At 44.0% G+C, this 25,854-nt stretch overlaps 1 protein-coding gene across 1 annotated transcript in view; it reads right to left on the bottom strand.

Moving 5' to 3' along the window:
- NEB (nebulin) overlaps positions 1-25,854 on the bottom strand; it is a 218,009-nt gene that overhangs the window by 14,359 nt on the left and 177,796 nt on the right. Inside the window, exons 119-130 of the mRNA XM_064154908.1 lie at positions 25,007-25,111; positions 24,075-24,185; positions 22,310-22,420; positions 20,949-21,062; positions 20,711-20,815; positions 19,241-19,345; positions 17,994-18,098; positions 16,076-16,168; positions 13,629-13,721; positions 12,628-12,720; positions 11,037-11,129; positions 8,785-8,877 (exon numbers count right to left, since the gene is read on the bottom strand). Coding sequence (XP_064010978.1) covers positions 8,785-8,877; positions 11,037-11,129; positions 12,628-12,720; positions 13,629-13,721; positions 16,076-16,168; positions 17,994-18,098; positions 19,241-19,345; positions 20,711-20,815; positions 20,949-21,062; positions 22,310-22,420; positions 24,075-24,185; positions 25,007-25,111 — 1,221 coding nt within the window. The remainder of the gene's footprint in view (positions 1-8,784; positions 8,878-11,036; positions 11,130-12,627; positions 12,721-13,628; positions 13,722-16,075; positions 16,169-17,993; positions 18,099-19,240; positions 19,346-20,710; positions 20,816-20,948; positions 21,063-22,309; positions 22,421-24,074; positions 24,186-25,006; positions 25,112-25,854) is intronic.

Below are 25,854 nucleotides of genomic sequence, written 5' to 3' on the forward strand. Positions count from 1 at the left end.
GAAGGGAGAAATTAAAAGGCTCCCCAGGACTGCCCAACTGAACACCAAGGCTGCAGCGCCTCTTGGCAGCGAGCTACCACCACCACCTTCAGTGTGCTGCCCAGGAGCTGGAGAGAAAAACTGTGCATCGAACATTTAAAGCTTCCTCAAGGCTCCAAGCATCAAACCTAACACAACAGGAGCAAAAGAATCAGCTCTGCTGCCTTCACCCATCGCACAAACATCAGGGTCAGAGCACTCTTAAATCGAGGGCATTGCCACGGGTTTCTGTCGGGCACTCCAGAGTTTAGTTCTTATCTTTTCAGTAAAATCAAAGGCAAAAAGACCCCTCCCAAACCACCACACAACACAAAACTAAGCATCGTTGTGACAGGGAAAGGAGAAAAAACATTTTGAAAGGTAAATCAGGCTCAAAAGAAAAGTGGAATTAAAAGTTAGGTCATTAAAAAGAGGAAGAGAAATGATGCAAGGGACAAAAAATGCAAGGGACAAAAATGATGCAAGGGACAATTATGGAAGGGAAAAAAAAAACAACCACCTCAAAGGGATTTAAATTTCTCTGTGTGAGTTGATTATAGGAGAGCAGGAATGATGCAAGGGACAAAAATGCAAGGAATAAAAATGATGCAAGAAACAAAAATGCACGGGACAAAAAAGCAAGGGACAAAAATGATGCAAGGGAAAAAATGCAAAGAATAAAAATGATGCAAGGGACAAAAAAGCAAGGAACAAAAATGCAAGGAATAAAAATGATGCAAGGGACAAAAAAGCAAGGAACAAAAATGCAAGGAATAAAAATTATGCAAGGGACAAAAATGCAAGGGACAAAAAAGCAAGGAACAAAAATGTAAGGAACAAAAATGATGCAAGGGACAAAAATGCAAGGGACAAAAATGATGCAAGGGATAATTATGGAAGGGGAAAAATAAACAACCACCTCAAAGGGATTTTAATTTCTGTGTTTAAGTTGATTATAGGAGAGCAGGAATGATGCAGGGGACAAAAATACAAGGAACAAAAATGCAAGGGACAAAAAAGCAAGGAACAAAAATGATGCAAGGAACAAAAAATGATGCAAGGGACAAAAATGCAAGGAACAAAAATGATGCAAGGGACAATTATGGAAAGGGGGGAAAAAACCAGCAACCTGGAAAGGAATTAAATGTGTGTGTAAGTTGATTATAGGGGAGCAGGAATGATGCAAGGGACAAAAAAGCAAGGAACAAAAATGATGCAAGGGACAAAAATGATGCAAGAGACAAAAATTATGCAAGGGACAAAAATGATGCAAGGGACAAAAAAGCAAAGAGCAAAAATGATGCAAGGGACAAAAAAGCAAGGAACAAAAATGATACAAGGGACAAAAATGATGCAAGGGACAAAAATGCAAGGGACAAAAAAGCAAGGAACAAAAATGCAAGGAATAAAAATTATGCAAGGGACAAAAATGATGCAAGGGACAATTATGGAAAGGGAAAAAAAAACAGCAACCTGGAAAGGAATTAAATGTGTGTGTAAGTTGATTATAGGGGAGCAGGAATGATGCAAGGGACAAAAAAAGATGCAAGGGACAAAAATGATGCAAGGGACAAAAAAAGATGCAAAGGACAAAAAAGATGCAAGGGACAAAAATGATGCAAGGGACAAAAAAGATGCAAGGGACAAAAATGATGCAAGGGACAAAAATGATGCAAGGGACAAAAAAAGATGCAAAGGACAAAAAAGATGCAAGGGACAAAAATGATGCAAGGGACAAAAAAGATGCAAGGGACAAAAATGATGCAAGGGACAAAAATGATGCAAGGGACAAAAAAAGATGCAAGGGACAAAAATGATGCAAGGGACAAAAATGATGCAAGGGACAAAAATGCAAGGAACAAAATTGATGCAAGGAACAAAATTGATGCAAGGAACAAAAACGATGCAAGGGACAATTATGGAAGGGAAAAAAACCCAGCAACCTGAAAAGGAATTACATTTGTGTGTAAGTTGATTATAGGGGAGCAGGAATGATGCAAGGGACCATTATGGAAGGTAATGAACCCTCAGCCTCACAGGGCTTTAAATCTGTGTGTAAGTTGATTATAGGGGAGCAGGAATATTTTGTGTGTGTGTTTGTGTGTGTTAGAAGCACTTCAAAAAGAGATTATCAAGGGACTTTTCTGCTCTCCAAAGGCAGAGGTACCGAGCTAATGTGTTCTTGATTGCGTTTGGCTCGTTCAATCTCAGGAGTGACAGGGGTTGGGGTGCCTGTCCCCACATCCTCTTTGTACAACACCTGTGGGGTGACAGGGCTGTGTTAAAAGAAGGTAAGAAAAAAATCAAGCACAAGCACACAACAGCAACAGTCTGCTGAGAGAAGAAGGTGGAAGAGCATGAGGTGGTTTCCTGAGATGCCCTGGGGATTCAGATACCCACACAAGTCAAACATGAGTTGAAAACCCTGAAGATCTCAAGCCCTTGGTAGAGCAGTGTGGCTTTGGCCAGAATAGCTTCCTGACTTGCTGAAGTGCTTCTCAAGGTGGGTATTTAAAACTGGTACTTAGGAAACCAAGCCTTATGTGGATTGTAACAAAGTGTGTTTTCTTCTCAGTGGCAGCAAGGTGAAATGCTCCAGACCATACCCAAGGCGTCAGAGGATCAGGCTCCTAATGCACCTTCCTTGAAGTTTTCCTGTATGCACACACCTCACAGACTTACAGATTCATACAATGGTTTGGGTTGGAAGGGACCTTTGAGATCATCCAGTTCCAACCCCACTGCCACTTCCACCAGCCCAGGTTGCTCAAGACCTCATCCAACCTGGCTTTGAACACCTCCAGGGAGGTTGGGGAGGACAGAAGCACAGAATGGGATCAAAGATCAAAGATCCCATTCTGTGCTTCTGTCCTCCCCAGCCTCCCTGGGCAACCTGTTCCAGTGTCTCCCCACCCTCACTGGAAAGAATTTCTTCTTAATCAGCAGTCTGAATCTGCCCTCCTCAAGCTTCAATCCCTTCCCTTTCATCCTCTCACCACAAGCCCTTGTAAAAAGTCCTTTCCCCATATTTTTGGTAGGCTCTCCTCCCCAGGTCATCCATTCCCTGAGTAAAACACTATCACAACTAGGACAAGGCAGGGATGGTTTTAAGCTGAGTGAGAGTAGGTTCAGACTGGATCTTAGGAAGAACTTTAGTGGTGAGACTCTGGAATTTTCACAGAGAGAGTGATTGCCATTGGAATGGGCTGCCCAGGGAGGTGGTGGAGTCACTGTCCCTGGAGGTGTTCAAGAGAAGACTGGATGAGGCACTTGGTGCCATGGTCTAGTTGATTGGATAGGGCTGGAGGATAGGTTGGACTGGATGATCTTGGAGTTCTCTTCCAACCTGCTTGATTCTATGGAATAGGTTGTGGATTCCTCCTCCCTGGAGGTGTTCAAGGCCAAGCAGCCAAGTCTAGTTTAGAAGCATCCTTGCCTGTGGCAGGGAGGTTGGAGTAGATGATCTCTAAGGTCCTTTCCAAGCTAAGCCATGCTATGAGAAGTTTCTCATCCCTGCCTTGTTTCAGGGAGGACACAGAGACACAATCATACTGTGCAAATTGTACCTGAGACATCATGAGCAGTGCTCCCCAACCCTTTCCTCACCCTAACAAACGCCTTCATGCTCCTAAGCTTTCACCCTGCAAACCTGTGCTGCCAACCACCGCATCTAAAGCAGTTCACACACAGCTGGAGTTTCAGACCACTGTTCCTGTGCAACAACACAAAGGCTTCCTAAAGGAAGAAAGCATCAAATACAGCAGAAAAGGAACAAAGGAAATCAATTCTCTTCTGTTTACCCATCCCATAAACATCACAGCAGGTCACGCTGGCACATATCCGAGCACTGTTACACCAAGGTCGCATCCACAGCCTTGGATCAGGCAATAGATATGAGCAGATTTAATTATGTGGGGTCAAAGCAGGGAGGGGGAAAAAAACCCACAACACCCAGGGATTGAACAAGAGGAGAATCAGCTATTAAAGGAAGGGGGGGGAGGGAAAATATGGTCACAAGAAAGAGGGAAACAGAGAATCTAAAATTCATCATTAGTAGGACGATGTAAATCAAACCAAAGTAAGTTAACAGCTCTGGAAGGGGAGGGGGAAAAAAGTCAAACCATGGGGAAGAGGATGTTCTTTTTTGGGTGGAAATTGATTACAGGGAAAATCCAGGAGTCTTTGACTGGTGTTAAAATTGGTTTTGAACTGGATTAAAAGGGAAATTGCTGCTTTGGGGAGGGCAGACAACAAAAAATACCGAGCTAAAGATCTCTTGATTGCGTTTGACTCGTTCAATCTCAGGAGTGACAGGGGTTGGGGTGCCTGTCCCCAGATCCTCTTTGTACAACACCTATGTGGGAGTCCAAAAGCAGTTAAGAGCAAAAAAAAGAGGTGTGTGTATATAGATGTGTTGAAAACCAGTTAAGGACAACAGAAAAAAAGGACACCTATATGGCAACATAGGAGTTTAAAAGCAGTTAAAACCAGAAAGAATTCAGTGTGGTGATAAAAGAGCTTAAAATCAGTTAAGGGCAAAAAGAAATCTGTATGGTAGCACACAGGGAGTTTAAAACCAGTTAAAAGAATGAAAAGGTAACACAGGAGTTTAGAACCAACTAAGGACAAAAAGAAATCTCTATGGTAAGGTGGGAGTTTAAAACCAGTTAAGGACAAAAAGAAGTCTATGTGGTAATAGAAGAGCTTAAAACTAGTTAAGAACAAAAAGAAATGGTAACATAGGAGTTCAAAACCAGTTAAGGACAAAAAGAAATGGTAAGAGGAGTTTAAAACCAGTTAAGGACAAAAAGAAATGGTAAGATAGGAGTTTAAAACCAGTTAAGGACAAAAAGAAGTCTATGTGGCATTATAGAGGTTTAAAACCAGTTAAGGGCAAAAAGCAAAGGTAACATAGGGGTTAAAAACCAGTTAAGGGCAAAAAGCAAAGGTAACATAGGGGTTTGAAACCAGTTAAGGGCAAAAAGCAAAGGTAACATAGGGGTTTGAAACCAGTTAAGGGCAAAAAGCAAAGGTAACATAGGAGTTAAAAACCAGTTAAGGGCAAAAAGCAAAGGTAACATAGGGGTTTGAAAGCAGTTAATGGCAAAAAGCAATGGTAACATAGGGGTTAAAAACCAGTTAAGGGCAAAAAGCAATGGGAACACAGGGGTTTGAAACCAGTTAAGGGCAAAAAGCAATGGTAACATAGGGGTTTGAAACCAGTTAAGGGTATAAAGAGGTCTATGTGGCATTATAGGGGTTTGAAACCAGTTAAGGGCAAAAAGCAATGGTAACATAGGGGTTTGAAAGCAGTTAAGGGCAAAAAGCAAAGGTAACATAGGGGTTTGAAAGCAGTTAAGGGCAAAAAGCAAAGGTAACATAGGGGTTTAAAACCAGTTAAGGGCAAAAAACAATGGTAACATAGGGGTTTGAAAGCAGTTAAGGGCAAAAAGCAATGGTAACAGAGGGGTTTGAAACCAGTTAAGGACAAAAAGCAAAGGTAACATAGGGGTTTGAAACCAGTTAAGGGCATAAAGAAGTCTATGTGGCATTTTAGGAGTTTGAAACCAGTTAAAGGCAAACTGCAATGGTAACATAGGGGTTTAAAACCAGTTAAGGGCAAAAAGCAATGGTAACATAGGGGTTTGAAACCAGTTAAGGCCAAAAAGCAATGGTAACATAGGGGTTTGAAACCAGTTAAGGCCAAAAAGCAATGGTAACATAGGAGTTTGAAACCAGTTAAGGGCAAAAAGCAAAGTAACATAGGGGTTTGAAACCAGTTAAGGGCATAAAGAAGTCTATGTGGCATTTTAGGAGTTTGAAACCAGTTAAAGGCAAACTGCAATGGTAACATAGGAGTTTAAAACCAGTTAAGGGCAAAAACCAATGGTAACATAGGAGCTTGAAACCAGTTAAGGGCAAAAAGCAATGGTAACACAGGAGTTTAAAACCAGTTAAGGGCAAAAAGCAATGGTAACATAGGAGTTTAAAACCAGTTAAGGGCAAAAAGCAATGGTAACACAGGAGTTTAAAACCAGTTAAGGACAAAAAGCAATGGTAACATAGGAGTTTAAAACCAGTTAAGGGCAAAAAGCAATGGTAACATAGGGCATAAAGAAGTCTATGTGGCATTATAGGGGTTTGAAACCAGTTAATGGAAAAAAGCAATGGTAACACAGGAGTTTGAAACCAGTTAAGGGCAAAAAGCAATGGTAACACAGGAGTTTGAAACCAGTTAAGGGCAAAAAGCAATGGTAACATAGGGGTTTGAAACCAGTTAAGGGCAAAAAGCAATGGTAACATAGGGGTTAAAAACCAGTTAAGGCCAAAAAGCAAAGGTAACATAGGGGTATGAAACCAGTTAAAGGCAAAAAGCAAAGGTAACATAGGGGTTTGAAACCAGTTAAGGGCATAAAGAAGTCTATGTGGCATTATAGGAGTTTGAAACCAGTTAAAGGCAAACTGCAATGGTAACATAGGAGTTTAAAACCAGTTAAGGGCAAAAAGCAATGGTAACATAGGAGCTTGAAACCAGTTAAGGGCAAAAAGCAATGGTAACACAGGAGTTTAAAACCAGTTAAGGGCAAAAAGCAATGGTAACATAGGGGTTTGAAACCAGTTAAGGGCATAAAGAAGTCTATGTGGCATTATAGGGGTTTGAAACCAGTTAATGGCAAAAAGCAATGGTAACATAGGAGTTTAAAACCAGTTAAGGGCAAAAAGCAATGGTAACATAGGAGTTTAAAACCAGTTAAGGGCAAAAAGCAATGGTAACATAGGGGTTTGAAACCAGTTAAGGGCATAAAGAAGTCTATGTGGCATTATAGGGGTTTAAAACCAGTTAAGGGCAAAAAGCAATGGTAACATAGGAGTTTGAAACCAGTTAAGGACAAAAAGCAATGGTAACATAGGGGTTTGAAACCAGTTAAGGACAAAAAGCAATGGTAACATAGGGGTTTAAAACCAGTTAAGGGCAAAAAGCAATGGTAACATAGGGGTTTGAAACCAGTTAAGGGCAAAAAGCAATGGTAACATAGGGGTTTGAAACCAGTTAAGGACAAAAAGCAATGGTAACATAGGGGTTTGAAACCAGTTAAGGACAAAAAGCAATGGTAACATAGAGGTTTGAAACCAGTTAAGGACAAAAACCAATGGTAACATAGGGGTTTGAAACCAGTTAAGGGCAAAAAGCAATGGTAACATAGGGGTTTAAAACCAGTTAAGGGCAAAAAGCAATGGTAACATAGGGGTTTGAAACCAGTTAAGGGCAAAAAAAACTCTATGTGGCATTATAGGAGTTTGAAACCAGTTAAGGGCATAAAGAAGTCTATGTGGCATTATAGGAGTTTGAAAACAGTCAAGGGCAAAAAGCAATGGTAACATAGGGGTTTAAAACCAGTTAAGGACAAAAAGAAGTCTATATGGCATTATAGGGGTTTGAAACCAGTTAAGGGCATAAAGAAGTCTATGTAGCATTATAGGAGTTTGAAACCAGTTAAGGGCATAAAGAAGTCTATGTGGCATTATAGGAGTTTGAAACCAGTTAAAGGCAAACTGCAGTGGTAACATAGGGGTTTAAAACCAGTTAAGGGCAAAAAGCAATGGTAACATAGGAGTTTGAAACCAGTCAAGGGCAAAAAGTAGTCTATGTGGCATTGCAGGGGTTTAAAACGAGTTAAGGGCAAAAAGCAAAGGTAACATAGGAGTTTGAAACCAGTTAAGGGCAAAAAGCAAAGGTAACATAGGGGTTTGAAACCAGTTAAGGACAAAAAGCAAAGGTAACATAGGAGTTTGAAACCAGTTAAGGGCAAAAAGCAATGGTAACATAGAGGTTTGAAACCAGTTAATGGCAAAAAGCAATGGTAACATAGAGGTTTGAAACCAGTTAAGGACAAAAAGCAATGGTAACATAGAGGTTTGAAACCAGTTAAGGACAAAAAGCAATGGTAACATAGGGGTTTGAAACCAGTTAAGGGCAAAAAGCAATGGTAACATAGGGGTTTGAAACCAGTTAAGGGCATAAAGAGGTCTATGTGGCATTATAGGAGTTTGAAACCAGTTAAGGGCAAAAAGCAATGGTAACATAGGAGTTTGAAACCAGTTAAGGGCATAAAGAGGTCTATGTGGCATTATAGGAGTTTAAAACCAGTTAAGGGCAAAAAGCAAAGGTAACATAAGGGTTTGAAACCAGTTTAAGACAAAAAGAAATGTATGTGGTAATATGAGTTTAAAGCCAGTTAAGAAAATGAAATGGTAACACAGGAATTTAAACCCAGTAAAGAACTCAACAATCCCACTGAATTTGCTGGTAACAGAGAATTAAATAGACCAGAAAGGGAGTATAAAGCAGTCAACTATGGTAAGAAGTCTTCTGTTGGCTAGAAATACTTCTTGGCTGTGCTTCAACAGATTAATAAAGCAGGAGAGGAATGAAATGAAGCCAATAACCACTCCCCCACCCCCTCCAGTGCCTTTTAAAACTGCAACATACCTTAATCTTCACACACATATCCCCTCCCCCCCCCAAAAAAGGGGGTTCAAAATGAAAGGGCAGGAAGCATCAAGGATTGGAGCATCGAGGATTAAAACAGATTGTGGGGAGAATATAACATCTAAAATATACTTATCAATGACCAAAGGAAAGTTTAAGGGGAGTGAGAAGTTAATTAGAGAAGAAAATCTGCAGGGATTAAAGAGTTAAAGAGAGGATTATTTTTCCTCTTAATTGTTATTGTTATTGCTTCTTAAGTGATGAAGAACAAATACCGAGCTAAAGTTCTCTTGGTTGCGTTTGACCCTCTCCATCTCAGGAGTGACAGGCACTGGGGTCCCAATGCCCAGCCCCTCTTTGTACAACACCTGGGTGGCAACAGGGAAGCATTGAGAAAAAAAAAAGAAGGAAAGGAATGGAAAGAGGAAGGGTGGGAGGAGAAAAAGAGAGAGAAAGAGACAGGAGAAGTGATTTAAGACAGTGAGAGTTCAAATAGATTTGTCAGGCTTGTTCCAAGGCTAACAAAAAAGGAGTGAATTAAAATCAGCAGCTAATATTCCTAGGAGCTTTGCTGTCATCTTGCCTGGCTGCACACAGATAATGGCAGGTGGACCTTGTCCCTCCCTGCAAGTGTTTAAGGCCAGGTTGGATGAGGCTGTGGCCAGCCTGATCTAGGGTAAGGTGTCCCTGCCCATGACAGGGAGGGTGGAACTAGATGATCCTTGTGGTCCCTTCCAAACCTGACTGATTCTATGATTCTAAGCCCTGAGCAACCTGGGCTAGTGGGAGGTTGGATGAGATGATCTCTAAGGTCCCTTCCAACCTAAGCCATGCTGTGGATGTGTGATTCATTCAGTGTTGGGTGCAAGGCAGAGCATGGGCCACACTCCCTGCCAGGGAAGTTGAGTAGATGATCTCTAAGGTCCCTTCCAACCTAAGCCATGCTGTGGATGTGTGATTCATTCAGTGTTTGGTGCAAGGCAGAGCATGGGCCACACTCCCTGCCAGGGAAGTTGAGTAGATGATCTCTAAGGTCCCTTCCAACCTAAGCCATGCTGTGAATGTGTGATTCATTCAGTGTTTGGTGCAAGGCAGAGCATGGGCCACACTCCCTGGCAGGGAAGTTGAGTAGATGATCTCTAAGGTCCCTTCCAACCTAAGCCATATGATTCATTCAGTGTTTGGTGCAAAGCACAGCTTGGGGTAAATCCCCTGAAAGCTCTTTGCAAGATTTTTCTGCTTGTTTCAAAGTGGCTGCAGCAGCTCTGCTGTGAGGACAGGCTGAGGGAGCTGGGGATGTTCAGCCTGGAGAGGAGAAGACTCCATGGGGACCTCAGAGCTGCCTGCCAATACCGGAGGGGATCCTACAGGAAGGCTGCAGAGGGACTTTTCCTAAGAGTGTCTAGAGACAGAACAAGTGGGAATGGTTTGAAGCTGAGGAAAAGTAGGGTTAGACTGGAAGAAGTTCTTCAGTATGAGAGTGGTGAGACTCTGGAATAGGTTGCCCAGGGATGCCTCCTCCCTGGGGGTGTTCAAAGCCAGGAGCAGCCAAGTCTAGTTGAGAGGCATCCCTGCCCATGGTGGGGAGGTTGGAATAGATTATCTCTAAGGTCCCTTCCAACCTAAGCTGTCCTAAGATTCTCTTTGTTTCCTCCAACCAGCAGATTATTTGCCTCTAAAATTCCAGCCAGGCTCATCAGCAGAAGAGAGCTTTGGTGAGCCCAGAGACAATTAAATGGAACTGAATGTTTTACAGCAGTGGCTCTTTTGAACTATGCCCATTCATCTCGAGTCAGCACTGAATTTCCTCTCTGGCATGTCCTGATTGGGTCAAGGTGAACCAAAAACAAGCCCTCAGCTACTCAAAACAGAGGACAAATTTCTCCCATCATGGTTGCTTGACTGGAATGTGTAGAAACAATGAGTAGAATAGAAGGAGTAGAAACAACCCTGACAACAGTAGTTCATTACTACTTGGTGGTTTTTTGCTTTAAATATGCAATTTTCATCATGTTTTCCAACTGAAATGATGTGGAGATGCCACCCACAGGACCTGTAGGCCACCAGAAAGCACCCAACCCAGCAGAAACAGGTGAAGAAGCAGCACAGGCTCCTCATGTTAGCTCCTTTTGCTCCAAGAGGTGTTAAGGGTTCATTTGTCATTTGCATTGCAACCAGTGTGGTGAGTCTGAAGGCTAGTGGGAGGATCTACTTTGTTACTGAGGAGGAAAGTCACAGCACCCAGATGCTACTGCTAGGGGGGGATTGAGAAAAGGACACGAGGTGCTGCTCAACTCCTTGAAAGAAACCAGGGTTAAAACCTCAGGAGCTGGAAGCATTTCACCACCACTAAGTTAGACGGAGTGAAAAGATGAAGATAAAAGGATGCTGGAAGATATAAGGATGCTGAGAGGGTTTTAGTGATGTAAAGAAAGGATTGGTCAAAGCTCAACAAAGAAGTGGAAGGAAAATGTAATGAGTTAAAGGGGTTGGGTTTGCATTTGAAGCAGTAGGGGCTTGGCAGTACCGAGCTAATGTTCTCTTGGTTACGTTTGACTCTCTCCATCTCTGGAGTGATCGGTGTTGGGGTGCCAGTCCCCAGGCCCTCTTTGTATAACACCTGTGAGGTACAAGAAAGTTTCCACCAAAAAAATCCCTCACCAAAACACCCCCAAAACAAAACCAAAAGAACCCCACAAAAGCCCCCTAAACCCTTCCCCCCCTCCTCCAAACCGACCCCATGAAATCTGAGCCATTTAGTGCCCACGAAACCTGAGCACTTTGTGAGTTGCCTGCAGTTAGGAACACTTGGTCATTAATTTCACACTCAGTCTAGAGGCAAACATTAAAGAGGAGGCTGATGGTGGATTATTTGGTCAATGCTTGACTGGAAGATAAGGGTAAAACAAAGATGGGGGAGAAACACCACCTGAATGGCACAGCTGGCTTCTAGTTCTGGGTTTTAAATGCGTGTAAAGCTGGAAACCACTCCCAAAGGAGAGAAGAGGGGAGAGAGAGAGAGAGAGAAGAAGGAAGAGGGGAGAGAGACAGAAAAGGGAGGAGGAGAGGGAGAGAGAAGAGGGGAGAGAGAGAGAAGAGGAGAGAGAGAAAAGGGAGAAAAGAGGGGAGAGAGAAAAGGGAGAAAAGAGAGGAGAGAGAAAGGAGGGGAGAAAAGAGAGGAGAGAGAGAAAAGATGGGAGAAAGGAGAGAGAGAGAGAAGAGGGGAGAGAGAAAAGGGAGAAAAGAGGGGAAAGAGAAAAGAGGGGAGAAAAGAGGGGAGAAAAGAGGGGAAAAAAGAGGGGAAAAAAGAGGGGAAAAAAGAGGGGAAAAAAGAGGGGAAAAAAGAGGGGAAAAAAGAGGGGAAAAAAGAGGGGAAAAAAGAGGGGAGAGAAAAAAGAGGGGAGAGAAAAAAGAGGGAAGAAAAGAGGGGGGAGAGAGAAAAGGAGAGAGGAGAGACAGAGAGAGAAGAGGAAAAGAAAAGAAAATGAAAACCACCCCACAGATAGAATATAAATGAGATTAAAAGAGAGAAAGAAGAGGGGAGAGAGAAGAGGGGGGAGAGAGAGAAGAGGGGAGAGAGTGAGAAGAGGGGAGAGAGAGAATAGAGGGGAGAGAGAGAATAGAGGGGAGAGAGAGAATAGAGGGGAGAGAGAGAATAGAGGGGAGAGAGAAAATAGAGGGGAGAGAGAAAATAGAGGGGAGAGAGAAAATAGAGGGGAGAGAGAAAATAGAGGGGAGAGGGAGAACAGGGGAGAGAGGGAGAAGAGGGGAAAGAGGGAGAAGAGGGGAGAGAGAGAGAATAGAGGGGAGAGAGAGAAAAGAGGGGAGAGAGAGAAAAGAGGGGAGAGAGAAAAGAGGGGAGAGAGAGAAAAGAGGGGAGAGAGAGAAAAGAGGAGAGAGAGAAAAGAGGGGAGAGAGAGAAAAGAGGGAAGAGAGAGAGAGAGAAGGAAAAGGAAAGAAAGTGAAAGGCACCCGACAGATGGAATATGAATGAGTTAAGATATTGCCAGGGCAAAGGGAGGAGAGAGGCTTTCTTCACAGCGTTGAAGAAAAGCAGCTCTTTACGTTAGGGTGTTAAGCCAGAGGAAGTCGTTAGGAGTGGTTTGACGTTTAAATACCGAGCTAATGTGTTCTTGATTGCGTTTGACTCGCTCTATTTCTGGAGTGACAGGTGTGGGGGTACCTGTCCCTAGGTCCTCTTTGTACATCACCTGCAGAACACAAGCAGCCAGCAAGGTGAGATGACCCTCAGCCTTCCACAGTACATCTGGAGAGATCATTTCCCTGGCTGGTAGGTAAATGTCAGCTGGGATCATCTGCGAACTGAGTTCTTTTACTCATTGCTTAACCCCAGGGCTTTCTGCCTGTGCTGAGGTACTTGAACATGCTGAAGGCAGTGGAATCACTCATTAGAGGAAGGCAAACTTAAATATCCTCCTGCCCTGGCATGAGATAAAGAGGTTTTGCTTTCACCTTGGGCTTTAGGAAACTCAACAGCATCACTTTCCAGCCAGCCAACATTTCTGGAAGGGTTTTTATGGGGTTAACAAAGAGCTGAACCTTTCACAGACAGGTTTAAAACAAAAAGAACTATTAGTTGTGGGCTCTGTTTCATTTTGATCTCTGATTATGTGTTTTGTTTTACTTCATTTTAGGTCTCCAGTAAGGAAAACAACTGAACTTTAGCTCTCATTTTGTTAGGTTTAGCTTAACTTGTGTTTGATTTAAAGGAACTGCATTTTTGATGGAAGGAGATGCTTGGACTGGGTTGAGACCTAAAGCATGTAGAAATACATTATGAATACACCTGTGATTCCTCTTGCAACCAGTAAAACAATTGCAATATAAGCTTTAAAAACACCCAAAATTCACACTGAAAGAATGACAAAACCCAGCAAAATAAAGCAATAACAAGAAAGGGGTGGGAGGAAATAAGGAAAAGGGTTGAAAAAATGAAGAATCATTGGGGAAAAAAAAAAAACAATTAATCTGGTCAGGAGGGAGCTGTAAAATGCAATAAACAGCTCAAAAGGGAATGAGGACTGGGAATGAGGAACCCTAAGATGCTCCTGAGAGTGGGCTATGAGTGTAAAGGGGAAGAGAAAAGATTGATCATTACCGAACTGATGTGCTTCTGGGTCTCCTTGACACGCTTCACTTCTGGCAGGTCAGGAATGGGAGTTCCTTTTCCAATACTCTCCTTGTACTTAATCTGCAAAGGCACAGATGGGCAGGAAAAAGTCAAGAGACTGAGGTCAAAGCTCAGCTGAGGCAGGTGTGAGCAAGCAGTTGTAAGAATAGAGAAAGAAAGATCCTTTCCACGCTCATTGAGACTTATTCTGGTCAAAGGAAATCCTCAAGTAACTTCCTTTCAGAGTCATCTAACAGAAAAGAAAAGCCTGGATGGGGCACTTAGGGCCATGGTCTGGTTCAGTGGATAGGGCTGGGTGCTAGGTTGGACTGGATGAGCTTGGAGGTCTCTTCCAACCTGAACACTGGATGAGGCACTTAGTGCCATGGTCTAGTTGACTGGATAGGGCTGGGTGCTAGGTTGGATTGGATGAGCTTGGAGGTCTCTTCCAACCTAATGACTGGATGAAGCACTTAGTGCCATGGTCTGGTTGACTGGATAGGGCTGGGTGCTAGGTTGGATTGGATGAGCTTGGAGGTCTCTTCCAACCTGAACACTGGATGAAGCACTTAGTGCCATGGTCTGGTTGACTGGATAGGGCTGGGTGCTAGGTTGGACTGGATGAGCTTGGAGGTCTCTTCCAACCTGGTTGATTCTATGAACAAGTAACTCTTTCACACTTCTACAAAGCACTAACAACAACTCATTTTAAGGTTAAAAAAAAAACAATCAGAGATTTTTGAGCAGAATTTTTCAACTGAAGCTTCAATTTTGGCTATCTGATGTCTCCCAGGAGCTTAACTCCAGCAAGAACAAACCCTTTGATTGAAAACAACTGAAACATTTCAAGGTTTATTATACTGAGTTGCAAAAAAAAAAAAAACCCCAAAAGGTAAAAAAATTAGGAAGGGATATCAAAAAATTGAAGGCATTTTTGGGAATCTTAGCCTAATGGCCTTGAAATAGGCACCTGGATTCATTTATGGCTAGGTAAAGAGTAACATCCTGATCTTGTGGAGATCAAAAACGTAGGGTTCTTGTGCAGACTGAAAATGTAGAAGGTTTCTTGTGGAGACTGAAAATGAGGAGGTTTCTCACTCAGACTGAAAATGTAGAAGTTCTCATTGGCTTCACCATGAGCAAAGTGCTCATCCTCTTTCCAAGCAGTCTGTTAGAAGTCAAACTTAGCTGGTGATGAGATGGAACAGCACTTCCCTCAAAGGGTTTTCTAACCACTTGGTTACCATTTGGTCCTACTGCCCACGAAAGAAGAGGTTTGGATTTGTGGAAGTCCATCATACTCAAGGTTGGGAGTTGTCACACAACATTTGAACAACTCAAGTGTTATTTGCATTCCCACTTCAGCATAACAACAGCAAAAAGAGCACCTCAGAAGAACATATTTAATGCTGGGTCAAACAAAAGGCTGAAATGTTGGGGACTTTCAGGGGTAAAATGATGTCAGTATTCAAAAGCAGCATGAAAAAATGTTTCAGTTTCAAGAGGGATATGCACACAGTTATCCCAGTTTTAGAGGGTTAGAGCATTTGCACAGGATATAAAAGCTTGCTGAGACATGCTGCAATAGGGCTTTGGACACTGTTTGCCCTGGCATCCTGACAGACAAGCTAACAGAGCAGCGTTAGCTACATGCACAATGACATGGACTGAAACCATCTGAGTGGTCAGGCTCAGAGCACTGTGATCAGTGGCACTGCTTAGAGACAAGCCAGCAGTGGTGCACCCACTCCAGGTCAATAATGGGGGTCGACATTGCTTAACATCCTCATTAGTGACCTGGAGGAAGGGACAGAGCAAACCCTCAGCGAGTCTTTGGGTGATAGACCCCAAGGGTCGTGCTGCACGAAGAGGAATGAAGAGGGAGTGACTCTTAGCAGTGCTCAGCTGGCAGGACAAGAGGTGATGGGCACAAATCTGAACACAGAAGACACAAATCTGAACACAGGGGAACACTCTTTAGCTGTGGGGTGTGGCCAGACACTGGAACGGGCTGGCCAGAGACACTGTGGAGTCTTCATCCTTTGAGATAGTCCAAACTCAGCTGGACACAGTCCTGCTTTAGCTGATTCTACTTGAAGATGATCTTGAGAGGTTCAATCCAATCTAAACGATTCTTTGATCCTGTCCTAAATAAACTGTGCTTGGGATGAGGTGGGAAAAAAAAATGCTGGCAAGAGCTTTCATGTTTCAGAACTGGATTGTAAGTAATCAACTGGATGTGAATCATTAGAAAGATTACTGTTTAAGTACAAGAATAGGCAAAAAGGTTTAGAAGGTAACCCTTAGTTGGATGGATTATTGCCAAACAACTGTTAGCAGCATGTAAAGAAAGAAGAGAGGGGGGGGTGGGGGTGGGAATACTGTTTCATGTTGAATTAGCACTGGTAGAGTATTAAAAGTCAACTGCTTTGTACCGAGCTGATTGCATCCTGGGTTCGTTTAACTCTCTGCATCTCTGGTGTCTTTTCAATAGTAGTTCCAGGTCCAGTATCTTCTTTATACAAAATCTTAATATTTAGAATGAAGACAACAAGGTTAAGCACATAAAACACAACATTATGTCTCCTAGAGAGCAAATACAGGCTCCTGACATTGATCTGTACAGAGCAGTGCAGCTCAGAGGATCACCTCCAGCCACTGCCTTGTTGCTTGACCGAGGTCTGTCCATTTGTGCAAAACAAGGGGTTGACCATGAGGTATTTTCAGGGATAATTTATAGCAGAACAGCAAAAGAGCTTGGCTTTGTTTGCTGTTTTTGTTCCAATTTGGTTACCTTTATTTTCATATGGATTGATTTCTAATGGTCCTTGTCATGGGTTGAGTTGACTCCGCTGCTGTCGTTTGGAAGCTGAAGGTCAGCAGCAGATTTAACTCAACCCATGACAGCCATGGAGGTTGGATTTTATTATCCTGGAGATCTTCTCCAACCTTAATGATTCTGTGACTGTGTTTCACACAAATGTTTTCCACTCAATTGCTCTTTATGCTAATGGTGTTAGTGACCAAATGAGAGAGCAGGCTTGAGGCACTTCATCCTAATGTATAGAAGGTGAAGCAACTCAGGCAGGCACTTCACTTTTCAGTGTAAGACAACAGTTGCAACACAACAAGAGTACAACACTTGCATGGAAACAGGACAAAAAATACCAGGAACAGCAATTTAAGGACAGGATTGATTGTTTTAAACTACATTCCAGCTATGTATATGTGAGAGAGTTCAAGCAGGGCACTCAACAAAAAAATAGCAGATAAAAAGGAGTAGCAAAAGACAACAGATATAAAAATGGGGCAGCAAAAGCCAACAGATAAAAAAAGGTAGCAAAAGCCAGCAGAGAAAAAGGAGTAGCAAAAAAACCCAGCAGGGAATATGGGGTAGCAAAAGCCAGCAGGGAATATGGGGTAGCAAAAGCCAGCAGAGAAAAAGGGGCAGCAAAAAAACAGCAGAGAAAAAGGGGTAGCAAAAGCCAGCAGAGAAAAAGGGATAGCAAAAGCCAACAGACAGAAAAAGGGGTGGCAAAAAACAGGAGATAAAAAGGACTAGCAAAAAAATAGCAGAGAAGAAGGGGTAGCAAAAGCTAGCAGAGAATAAGGGATAGCAAAAAAACAGAAGAAGAAAAATGGGTGGAAAAAAACAGCAGAGAAAAAGGAGTAGCAAAAGCCAGCAGAGAAAAAGGGGTAGCAAAATCCACCAGAGAAAAAGGGGTAGCAAAAGGGAGCAGATAGAAAAAGGGGTGGCAAAAAAACAGCAGATAAAAAGGGGTAGCAAAAGCCAGCAGAGAAAAAGGGGTGGCAAAAGGGAGCAGATAGAAAAAGGGGGGCAAAAGCCAGCAGATAAAAAGGGGTAGAAAAAGGGAGCAGACAGAAAAAGGGGTGGCAAAAAAAACAGCAGATAAAAAGGGGTGGCAAAAGGGAGCAGAGAAAAAGGGGTGGCAAAAAAACAGCAGATAAAAAGGGGTAGCAAAAGCCAGCAGAGAAAAAGAGGCAGCAAAAGGGAGCAGATAGAAAAAGGGGTGGCAAAAGCCAGCAGAGAAAAAGGGGCAGCAAAAGGGAGCAGATAGAAAAAGGGGTGGCAAAAGCCAGCAGATAAAAAGGGGTAGCAAAAAGGAGCAGATAGAAAAAGGGGTGGCAAAAAACCAGCAGATAAAAAGGGGTAGGAAAACCCAACTAAATCTACTTAGAATAAAATGAATTTTGTTTGAAAAAGCTCTTAGAGGCATCAAAGTAGATCAAGAGCACAAACAGCTGTAATAAAAGAACTCTTTTTTGGCTCTTCCACATATTAAACTGTGATTTATTTGGTTTTCTAACTGAGAAAGCAGAAAATGTCCCTACCGAGCTGAAGTTCTTCTGGTTTTCTTTCACACGCAGCATTTCTGGTGTGTCTTGCACAACTGTGACTTTGCCTTTGCTGTTCTGGAGGTCCCACTGGTACTGAAGCTGTTGGGAAAGTTAAAAAGTCAAATGGTGAAGTCCTTAACCTTCATTGTCGAGACTCAAATGGTTTAGATGCAACCTGGAACTTCTCAGGATATTGTAATGAATCGAGGTAAGGATCTCCTGTTAACTAATTTAAATGGGAGTATTTTATGGCACAGCTTGATCTTACTAAGAGTGGTGTCCTTGATCTCACTAAGAGTGGTGCTAAAATCAACTCCTCAGGAGATCTACTTGAAAAGAATTGATTTTTTTCCCCCCATGCCCAGGTGGCCAAGAGAGCCAATGGCATCCTGGCCTGGCTCAGGAGCAGTGTGGCCAGCAGGACACGGGAGGTTCTTCTGCCCCTGTACTCAGCACTGCTCAGGCCACACCTTGAGTGCTGTGTCCAGTTCTGGGCTCCTCGAGTCAAGAGAGATGCTGAAATACTGGAAGGTGTCCAGAGAAGGGCAACAAAGTTGGGGAGGGGCCTGGAGCACAGCCCTGTGAGGAGAGGCTTGAGGGAGCTGGGGGTGTGCAGCCTGCAGAAGAGGAGGCTCAGGGCAGACCTCATTGCTGTCTGCAGCTACCTGAAGGGAGGCTGTAGCCAGGTGGGGTTGGGCTCTTCTGCCAGGCAAGCAGCAACAGAACAAGGGGACACAGTCTCAAGTTGTGGCAGGGGAGGTCTAGGCTGGATGTTAGGAGGAAGTTGTTGTCAGAGAGAGTGATTGGCATTGGAATGGGCTGCCCAGGGAGGTGGTGGAGTCACCATCCCTGGAGGTGTTGAAGCAAAGCCTGGCTGGGGCACTTACTGCCATGGTCTGGTTGACTGGACAGGGCTGGGTGCTAGGTTGGACTGGCTGAGCTTGGAGGTCTCTTCCAACCTGCTTGATTCTATGATAATGCAGTTGGAGGTATCCCTGCTGACTGCAGGGGAGTTGGGCAAGATGAGCTTTGAGGCTGCCTCCCAACATGATGCAGTCTAAGTACGTGAATAACACCTAACAGGGCTACTACAGACATAGCAAAACCTGTAACTGCAGATACCCTGAGGATATAAAGGCAGCCTAGCAGGGATGAGAGTGTGATTTTGGGATCTTGTGAAATGAAAAAAAGCTGGTTGGTTTTTTTTTTTAACTGATGGTGTTTATTATTTCTCTACTTACTGTGCTAAAGTTCTTCTGGTTCTCCCGGACTCTCTGCATTTCTGGAGTGTCTGCCACGGGCACATAGTATGGCATGGTCTTTTCTGCATCTTCCTTGTACTTTTTCTGATGGGAAATACAAAATAGAAGATCTCACTAATACAAAACATTCTGGCACTGGCCTTTGTTACATGATGCCCATCCTTAGGGAAACTGCCCCTCTGCTCTGCTGAGATCCCACCTGCAGTACTGCAGCCAGTTCTGCAGTCCCTACTACAAGAGGGATGTGGAGATGCTGGAGTGTGCCCAGAGCAGGGCCAGGAGGATGCTCAGAGGCTGCAGCAGCTCTGCTGTGAGCACAGACTGAAAGAGTTGGGGCTGTGCAGGCTGGGGAAGGCTCCCAGGTGACCTTCTTGTGGCCTTCCAGCATCTGAAAGGGGCCACAAAAAAAATGGGGGGGGACTTTTTAGGCTGAGAGTGACAGGACTGGGGGGAATGAAGCAAAGCTGGAGGTGGGGAGAGTCAGACTGGCTGTGAGGAGGAAGTTCAGCATGAGAGTGGTGAGAGGCTGGAATGGGTTGCCCAGGGATGTGGTTGAGGCCCTGTCCCTGGAGGTGTTCAAGACCAGCATGGATGAGGCTCTGGGCAGCCTGCTCTAGGGTAGGGTGTCCCTGCCCATGGCGGTGAGGTTGGAACTGGCTGATCCTTGTGGTCCCTTCCAACTCTGACTGATTCTATGATTCTATGCCCAGGGAGGTTGTTGATGCTCCATCCCTAGAGGTCTCCAAGGCCTTGAGCAACCTGGGCTAGTGGAAGCTGTCCCTGCCCATGGCAGGGGAGGTTGGAACTGGATGATCCTTAAGTTCCTTTCTGTGATTTAATGAAATGTGAGTACTACTTGGTTATAAATTCAGATTGTACCTCTGTGTAAGATTTATTTCAAACAGTAAAGTTATTAAGGAGTAGGAAAATTAAATCTACTTAGAACAAAATTGGTATTGCAAAAGCAACAGAAATTGTTGATTCAGTCTAGAAATTGACTTATTTCTATATTGAAAGGGAATTCAGTGTAAGAGGTGACAGCTCTAGAGAGGTTTGTTTTTCTGGGCTGTCTGCTGATTGTTAGGACAGGTTTTTAGGTGCTCCAGATTAGCATCCAAACTCCTCTCAGTGCCAGGGTGAGGGGCAATAAGCACAAACTGGAAGCCAGGAGGCTCCATCTGAAGACGAGGAGAAAGTTGTTTGGTGTGAGTGTGCTGGAGGCCTGGAGCAGGCTGCCCAGAGAGGTTGTGGAGTCTCCTTGTCTGGAGAGCTTCCAATTGCAGCTGGGCATCGTGATGCTGGGCAAGCTGCTGTGGGTGCCCCTGCTTTAGCAGGGAGGTTGGAGTAGATGATCTCCAGAGGTCCCTTCCAGCCCCCACCATGCTGGGATTCTGTGATCCACTTGAGGCTGCCACATGAATAACGATTTCGTGGCTTTTCTCAAGATACCTGGCTGGAGAGGTCCTTGACCTGCTGGGCATGAACAATCTCTGGAGTATCCACCACACTGGTGAAGTTGGCTTTCTCCATTTCTGCCAGCTGCTTGTATTTGATCTGTTGGGAGGAAAGGTCACATTTAGGTGCCTAAATCATAGGTGGACAGGAGTTTTCATTCAATCTAAACAGCAAATGAACATTAACAAATGCTCCTTTAGAGAGGACATCAGATGATGATATTCATACAGACCTGGCTAGCAATGTCAGTGGCATTCTTTGCTCTCACAAAATCTGGTGTCTCCATAGCCAGTTCTGTCAGACCTTTGCCTTTGATTTCTAATTCCAAGGCTTTTTTGTACTCTTTCTGCAGATGAAGAAAGCAAATAGATACTTTGACAAAGTGACTGCAACGCCAGCTTCAGGTGGTTTCAGGACCACACCAGCAAATATGGACACTGCTTACATCAGCTCACAATTAGACACACAAATTGTGTCATTTGGGGATTAATATCATCTTTAAAAACTCAGCATTGCAGCAGCCACTCTTTCCAAAGAGATCTTCCACCACCAAGGCCTAAAATGTTTCTCTTGTGTGAATCAATATCATTCCTATCTCTCTGTGCCAACCCTACTGAATTTAGCCTGGTAATAATAACCAAGCTCTTGGAAGAACTCAAAACCTCTAAGCACAAAATGCTTTTGTCAGTAAAGGTCTTCACTTTAAGGGTATTTTGTTAGGCAGCAAAACCATAAACAACATTAAAATGTTCATCTTTTTCAGTTTTCAGCCTGCTTCAGGGAATGACAAAGCTCAGACAGGTGCTGCACAGCATTGAACAGCTGCAGGCTTTTATATCCTCTCAGGTGTTTTCCCAATAACTTTTGACACAACTCCATGGATCAGGACAAGCTGGAGGCTGATCTGCTGGAGAGCAGCTCTGGGGAAAACCACCTGGGAGCCCTGGTGGACAGCAGGATGACCATGAGCCAGCAATGTGCCCCTGAGGCCAAGAAGAACAATGGCATCCTGAGGTGCATCAGGAAAAGTGTAACCAGCAGGTCCAGAGATGTTCTCCTTTTCTACTCTGCCCTGGTGAGGTCACAGCTGGAGTACTGGGTCCAGTTCTAGGCTCCTTAGTTCAGGAAGGGCAGGGACTTGTTGGAGAGGGTACAGCAAAAGGACTACAAAGATGCTGAGGGGACTGAAACATCTTTCTTGTGAGGGAAGAAAGAGAGAATTGGGGTTTTTAGTTTGGCAAAGAGAAGACTGAGGAGGGAATCTCATCAATGCTGATTAATGCTTAAAGGTTGGGGGTCAGGAGGATGGGACCTGTGGTGCCCAGTGACAGAACAAGGGTAATGAACACAAACTGAACCATAAGAAACTCTCATCTAAACATGAGGAGGAGCTCCTTAAATTTGAGGTTGACAGAGTCCTGGAGCAGGCACCAGAGAGGTGTTGGAGTTTCCACCTCTGGAGACCATCAAAAGCCTCCTGGATGTATTCCTGCATGACCTTCTCCAGGTGACCCTGCCTTGACAGAGGGGTTAGACTCAATGATCTCCACAGCTCCCTTCCAACCCCTATAATACTCTGATTCTGTGACATACCTCATTGAGGATTTGAGTTGCATTCTTGGCTCTTAACATATCTGGAGTCTCCTCTAAAGCTGTTAGTCCTTTACCTTTGACACCTTCTTCCAGATCCTTCCTGTACTCTTTCTGCAGAAGAAAGAACACAAAAGCTGCAAAGCCAAACTAAACAAAGTTTTGCATTCTGCAGAAGGAGAGGAGAGGAGAGGAGAGGAGAGGAGAGGAGAGGAGAGGAGAGGAGAGGAGAGGAGAGGAGAGGAGAGGAGAGGAGAGGAGAGGAGAGGAGAGGAGAGGAGAGGAGAGGAGAGGAGAGGAGAGGAGAGGAGAGGAGAGGAGAGGAGAGGAGAGGAGAGGAGAGGAGAGGAGAGGAGAGGAGAGGAGAGGAGAGGAGAGGAGAGGAGAGGAGAGGAGAGGAGAGGAGAGGAGAGGAGAGGAGAGGAGAGGAGAGGAGAGGAGAGGAGAGGAGAGGAGAGGAGAGGAGAGGAGAGGAGAGGAGAGGAGAGGAGAGGAGAGGAGAGGAGAGGAGAGGAGAGGAGAGGAGAGGAGAGGAGAGGAGAGGAGAGGAGAGGAGAGGAGAGGAGAGGAGAGGAGAGGAGAGGAGAGGAGAGGAGAGGAGAGGAGAGGAGAGGAGAGGAGAGGAGAGGAGAGGAGAGGAGAGGAGAGGAGAGGAGAGGAGAGGAGAGGAGAGGAGAGGAGAGGAGAGGAGAGGAGAGGAGAGGAGAGGAGAGGAGAGGAGAGGAGAGGAGAGGAGAGGAGAGGAGAGGAGAGGAGAGGAGAGGAGAGGAGAGGAGAGGAGAGGAGAGGAGAGGAGAGGAGAGGAGAGGAGAGGAGAGGAGAGGAGAGGAGAGGAGAGGAGAGGAGAGGAGAGGAGAGGAGAGGAGAGGAGAGGAGAGGAGAGGAGAGGAGAGGAGAGGAGAGGAGAGGAGAGGAGAGGAGAGGAGAGGAGAGGAGAGGAGAGGAGAGGAGAGGAGAGGAGAGGAGAGGAGAGGAGAGGAGAGGAGAGGAGAGGAGAGGAGAGGAGAGGAGAGGAGAGGAGAGGAGAGGAGAGGAGAGGAGAGGAGAGGAGAGGAGAGGAGAGGAGAGGAGAGGAGAGGAGAGGAGAGGAGAGGAGAGGAGAGGAGAGGAGAGGAGAGGAGAGGAGAGGAGAGGAGAGGAGAGGAGAGGAGAGGAGAGGAGAGGAGAGGAAAGGAAAGGAAAGGAAAGGAAAGGAAAGGAGAGGAAAGGAAAGGAGAGGAAAGGAAAGGAAAGGAAAGGAGAGGAAAGGAAAGGAAAGGAAAGGAGAGGAAGGAAGGGAAAGAAAGGAAAGAAAGAAGGGAAGGAAAGGAGAGGAAGGAAGGGAAAGAAAGGAAAGAAAGAAGGGAAAGAAAGGAAAGAAAGAAAGGAAAGAAAGGAAAGAAAGAAAGAAGGAAGGAAAGGAAAGGAAAAAATTCCCAAAGAAAAAGGAATTTTTTTCCCCCAAACACCAAAGAATATTGTCAAGGGTTATAGAAGAACTGCCAGAGAGTAATTATTGTTCAAGAGAAATTCCAAAGGCACGCACACCTTGCTATGGAACAGTTAAGCTGAGGGATGTCAGAAAGGGATGACTGAGTCAAATAGGAACACAGTTAACAGACAATGAAAGAACGACCACGACAAACCGGAGCACAACACAGAATGGATGTGAACATGCTTGATGGGGAATGGTTAGGAAAAGGGAAGTGGTGAAGAAGAAAATGCTGCTGAGGATACTTAGTGGAATTATTTGGCTTGACAGAGGCAAGAAGCACGGAATAACTGCTACCTCGCTTGCTATTTTGGTTGCATATTTGACATGTAACAAGGATGGTGTAATCTCCAAGCCAGTAAGGTTCCTGCCCTTAATGGACTCTTCAAAGTCCTTCTTATATTCTTTCTAATGAGAGCAAGAAGACAAAAAGCAAAATAGCAAAAGATTTATTACATTGATGAGGTGGAAAAACCTGCTGGGAGGATGGAGCAGTGCTCTTGGGCTAACATCACGATGACAACCTGCTGCAGTCGGTGCCTTGGGCACCTCAGGTATTAAATCCTGTTTCTGCTGAAGGCCATGAAACAGCTCATTACATTCAGTGGAAATAGGACCTGATTCTGCCTTCTTTTAAAGATATTTTGCTACTTAGGTACATATATTTTATGCAGAGAAAACATTCAGTGGACTCGTGATGATTCATGTCTCAATACAGCAGTTTTTCATCTGTGACAGGACAAGATTATGCTTCAAATAAACAGAAAGGGGAAAAAAAGCCTGCTTGAGGAAATAGAATGACAGGTCAGTGAAGAACAATGTGACAGTAGAGACAAGCAGGAAATAAATGGATGCCTCATAAAGAGATTTCTGAGGTGAAAAGAATATCCAGGCTACTTTTGATGGGCTGTGATAACAAGACACAGGCTACATTCCTGTGCAAAAGCTTTAAGTGAGACATATTTGATCCCAAGACTTGCTTAAGCTTCTTTTAGTGACAGCTTCCCACTGAAAACTGACAGATAATATAGACACAAGAAAGCTTTCTGGATTTTAAACATGGTATTTCATAACTGACAGAAACAAATGTGACACAGCTATCATTTTCCAGCCTATCGGCATGCACAAGATGCAACTGGGATTGCTGAACTAAATCACTGTGCAAAGTTAACTACCAAAACATAAATTCAAAGGCTTCTTTAGTCTCTTAGCACTGATGTTAACCATACCTCACTCTGCATGAGCTGAGATTCCTTTGCAGTTAGGTATGTTGGAGTTTCGAAGTCCAGCATAGGTTTTCCTTTTTCCTTCTCGTACTTTTCTTTGTACTTCACCTGAGAAGGACAAAATAAAAAGTTACCTTCCTAAGTAATCAAAGAATCAACTCCCTAACTAACCAAAAGTTACCCTCCTAAATAATCAAAGAGCCAACTCCTTAACTAACCCAAAAGGTTACCCTCCTAAATAATCAGAGCCAACTTCTTAACTGACCAAAAGGTTACCCCCTAAATAACCAAAGAGCCAACTCCTTAACTAACCCAAAAGGTTACCCTCCTAAATAATCAGAGCCAACTTCTTAACTGACCAAAAGGTTACCCTCCTAAAGAGTCAGAGCCAACTCCTTAACTAACTAAAAGGTTACCCTGCCAAATAATCAAAGAACCAACTCCTTAACTAACCCAAAAGTTACCCTCCTAAATAATCAGAGCCAACTCCTTAACTAATCAAAAGGTTACCCCCTAAATAATCAAAGAGCCAACTCCTGCACCAAACAAAAGGTTACCCCCTAAATAATCAAAGAGCCAACTCCTTAACTAACCCAAAAGGCTATCCTCCTAAATAATCAGAGCCAACTACTTAACTAACCAAAAGGTTATCCTCCTAAATAACCAAAGAGCCAACTCCTTAACTAACCAAAAGGTTATCCCCTAAATAATCAAAGAGCCAATTCCTTAACTAACCAAAAGGTTACCCCCTAAATAACCAAAGAGCCAACTCCTGCACCAACCAAAAGGTTACCCCCTAAATAACCAAAGAGCCAACTCCTTAACTAACCCAAAAGTTACCCTCCTAAATA

Source organism: Pogoniulus pusillus, chromosome 2 (genome assembly GCF_015220805.1).
Source record: "Pogoniulus pusillus isolate bPogPus1 chromosome 2, bPogPus1.pri, whole genome shotgun sequence".
Classification (NCBI taxonomy): domain Eukaryota; kingdom Metazoa; phylum Chordata; class Aves; order Piciformes; family Lybiidae; genus Pogoniulus; species Pogoniulus pusillus.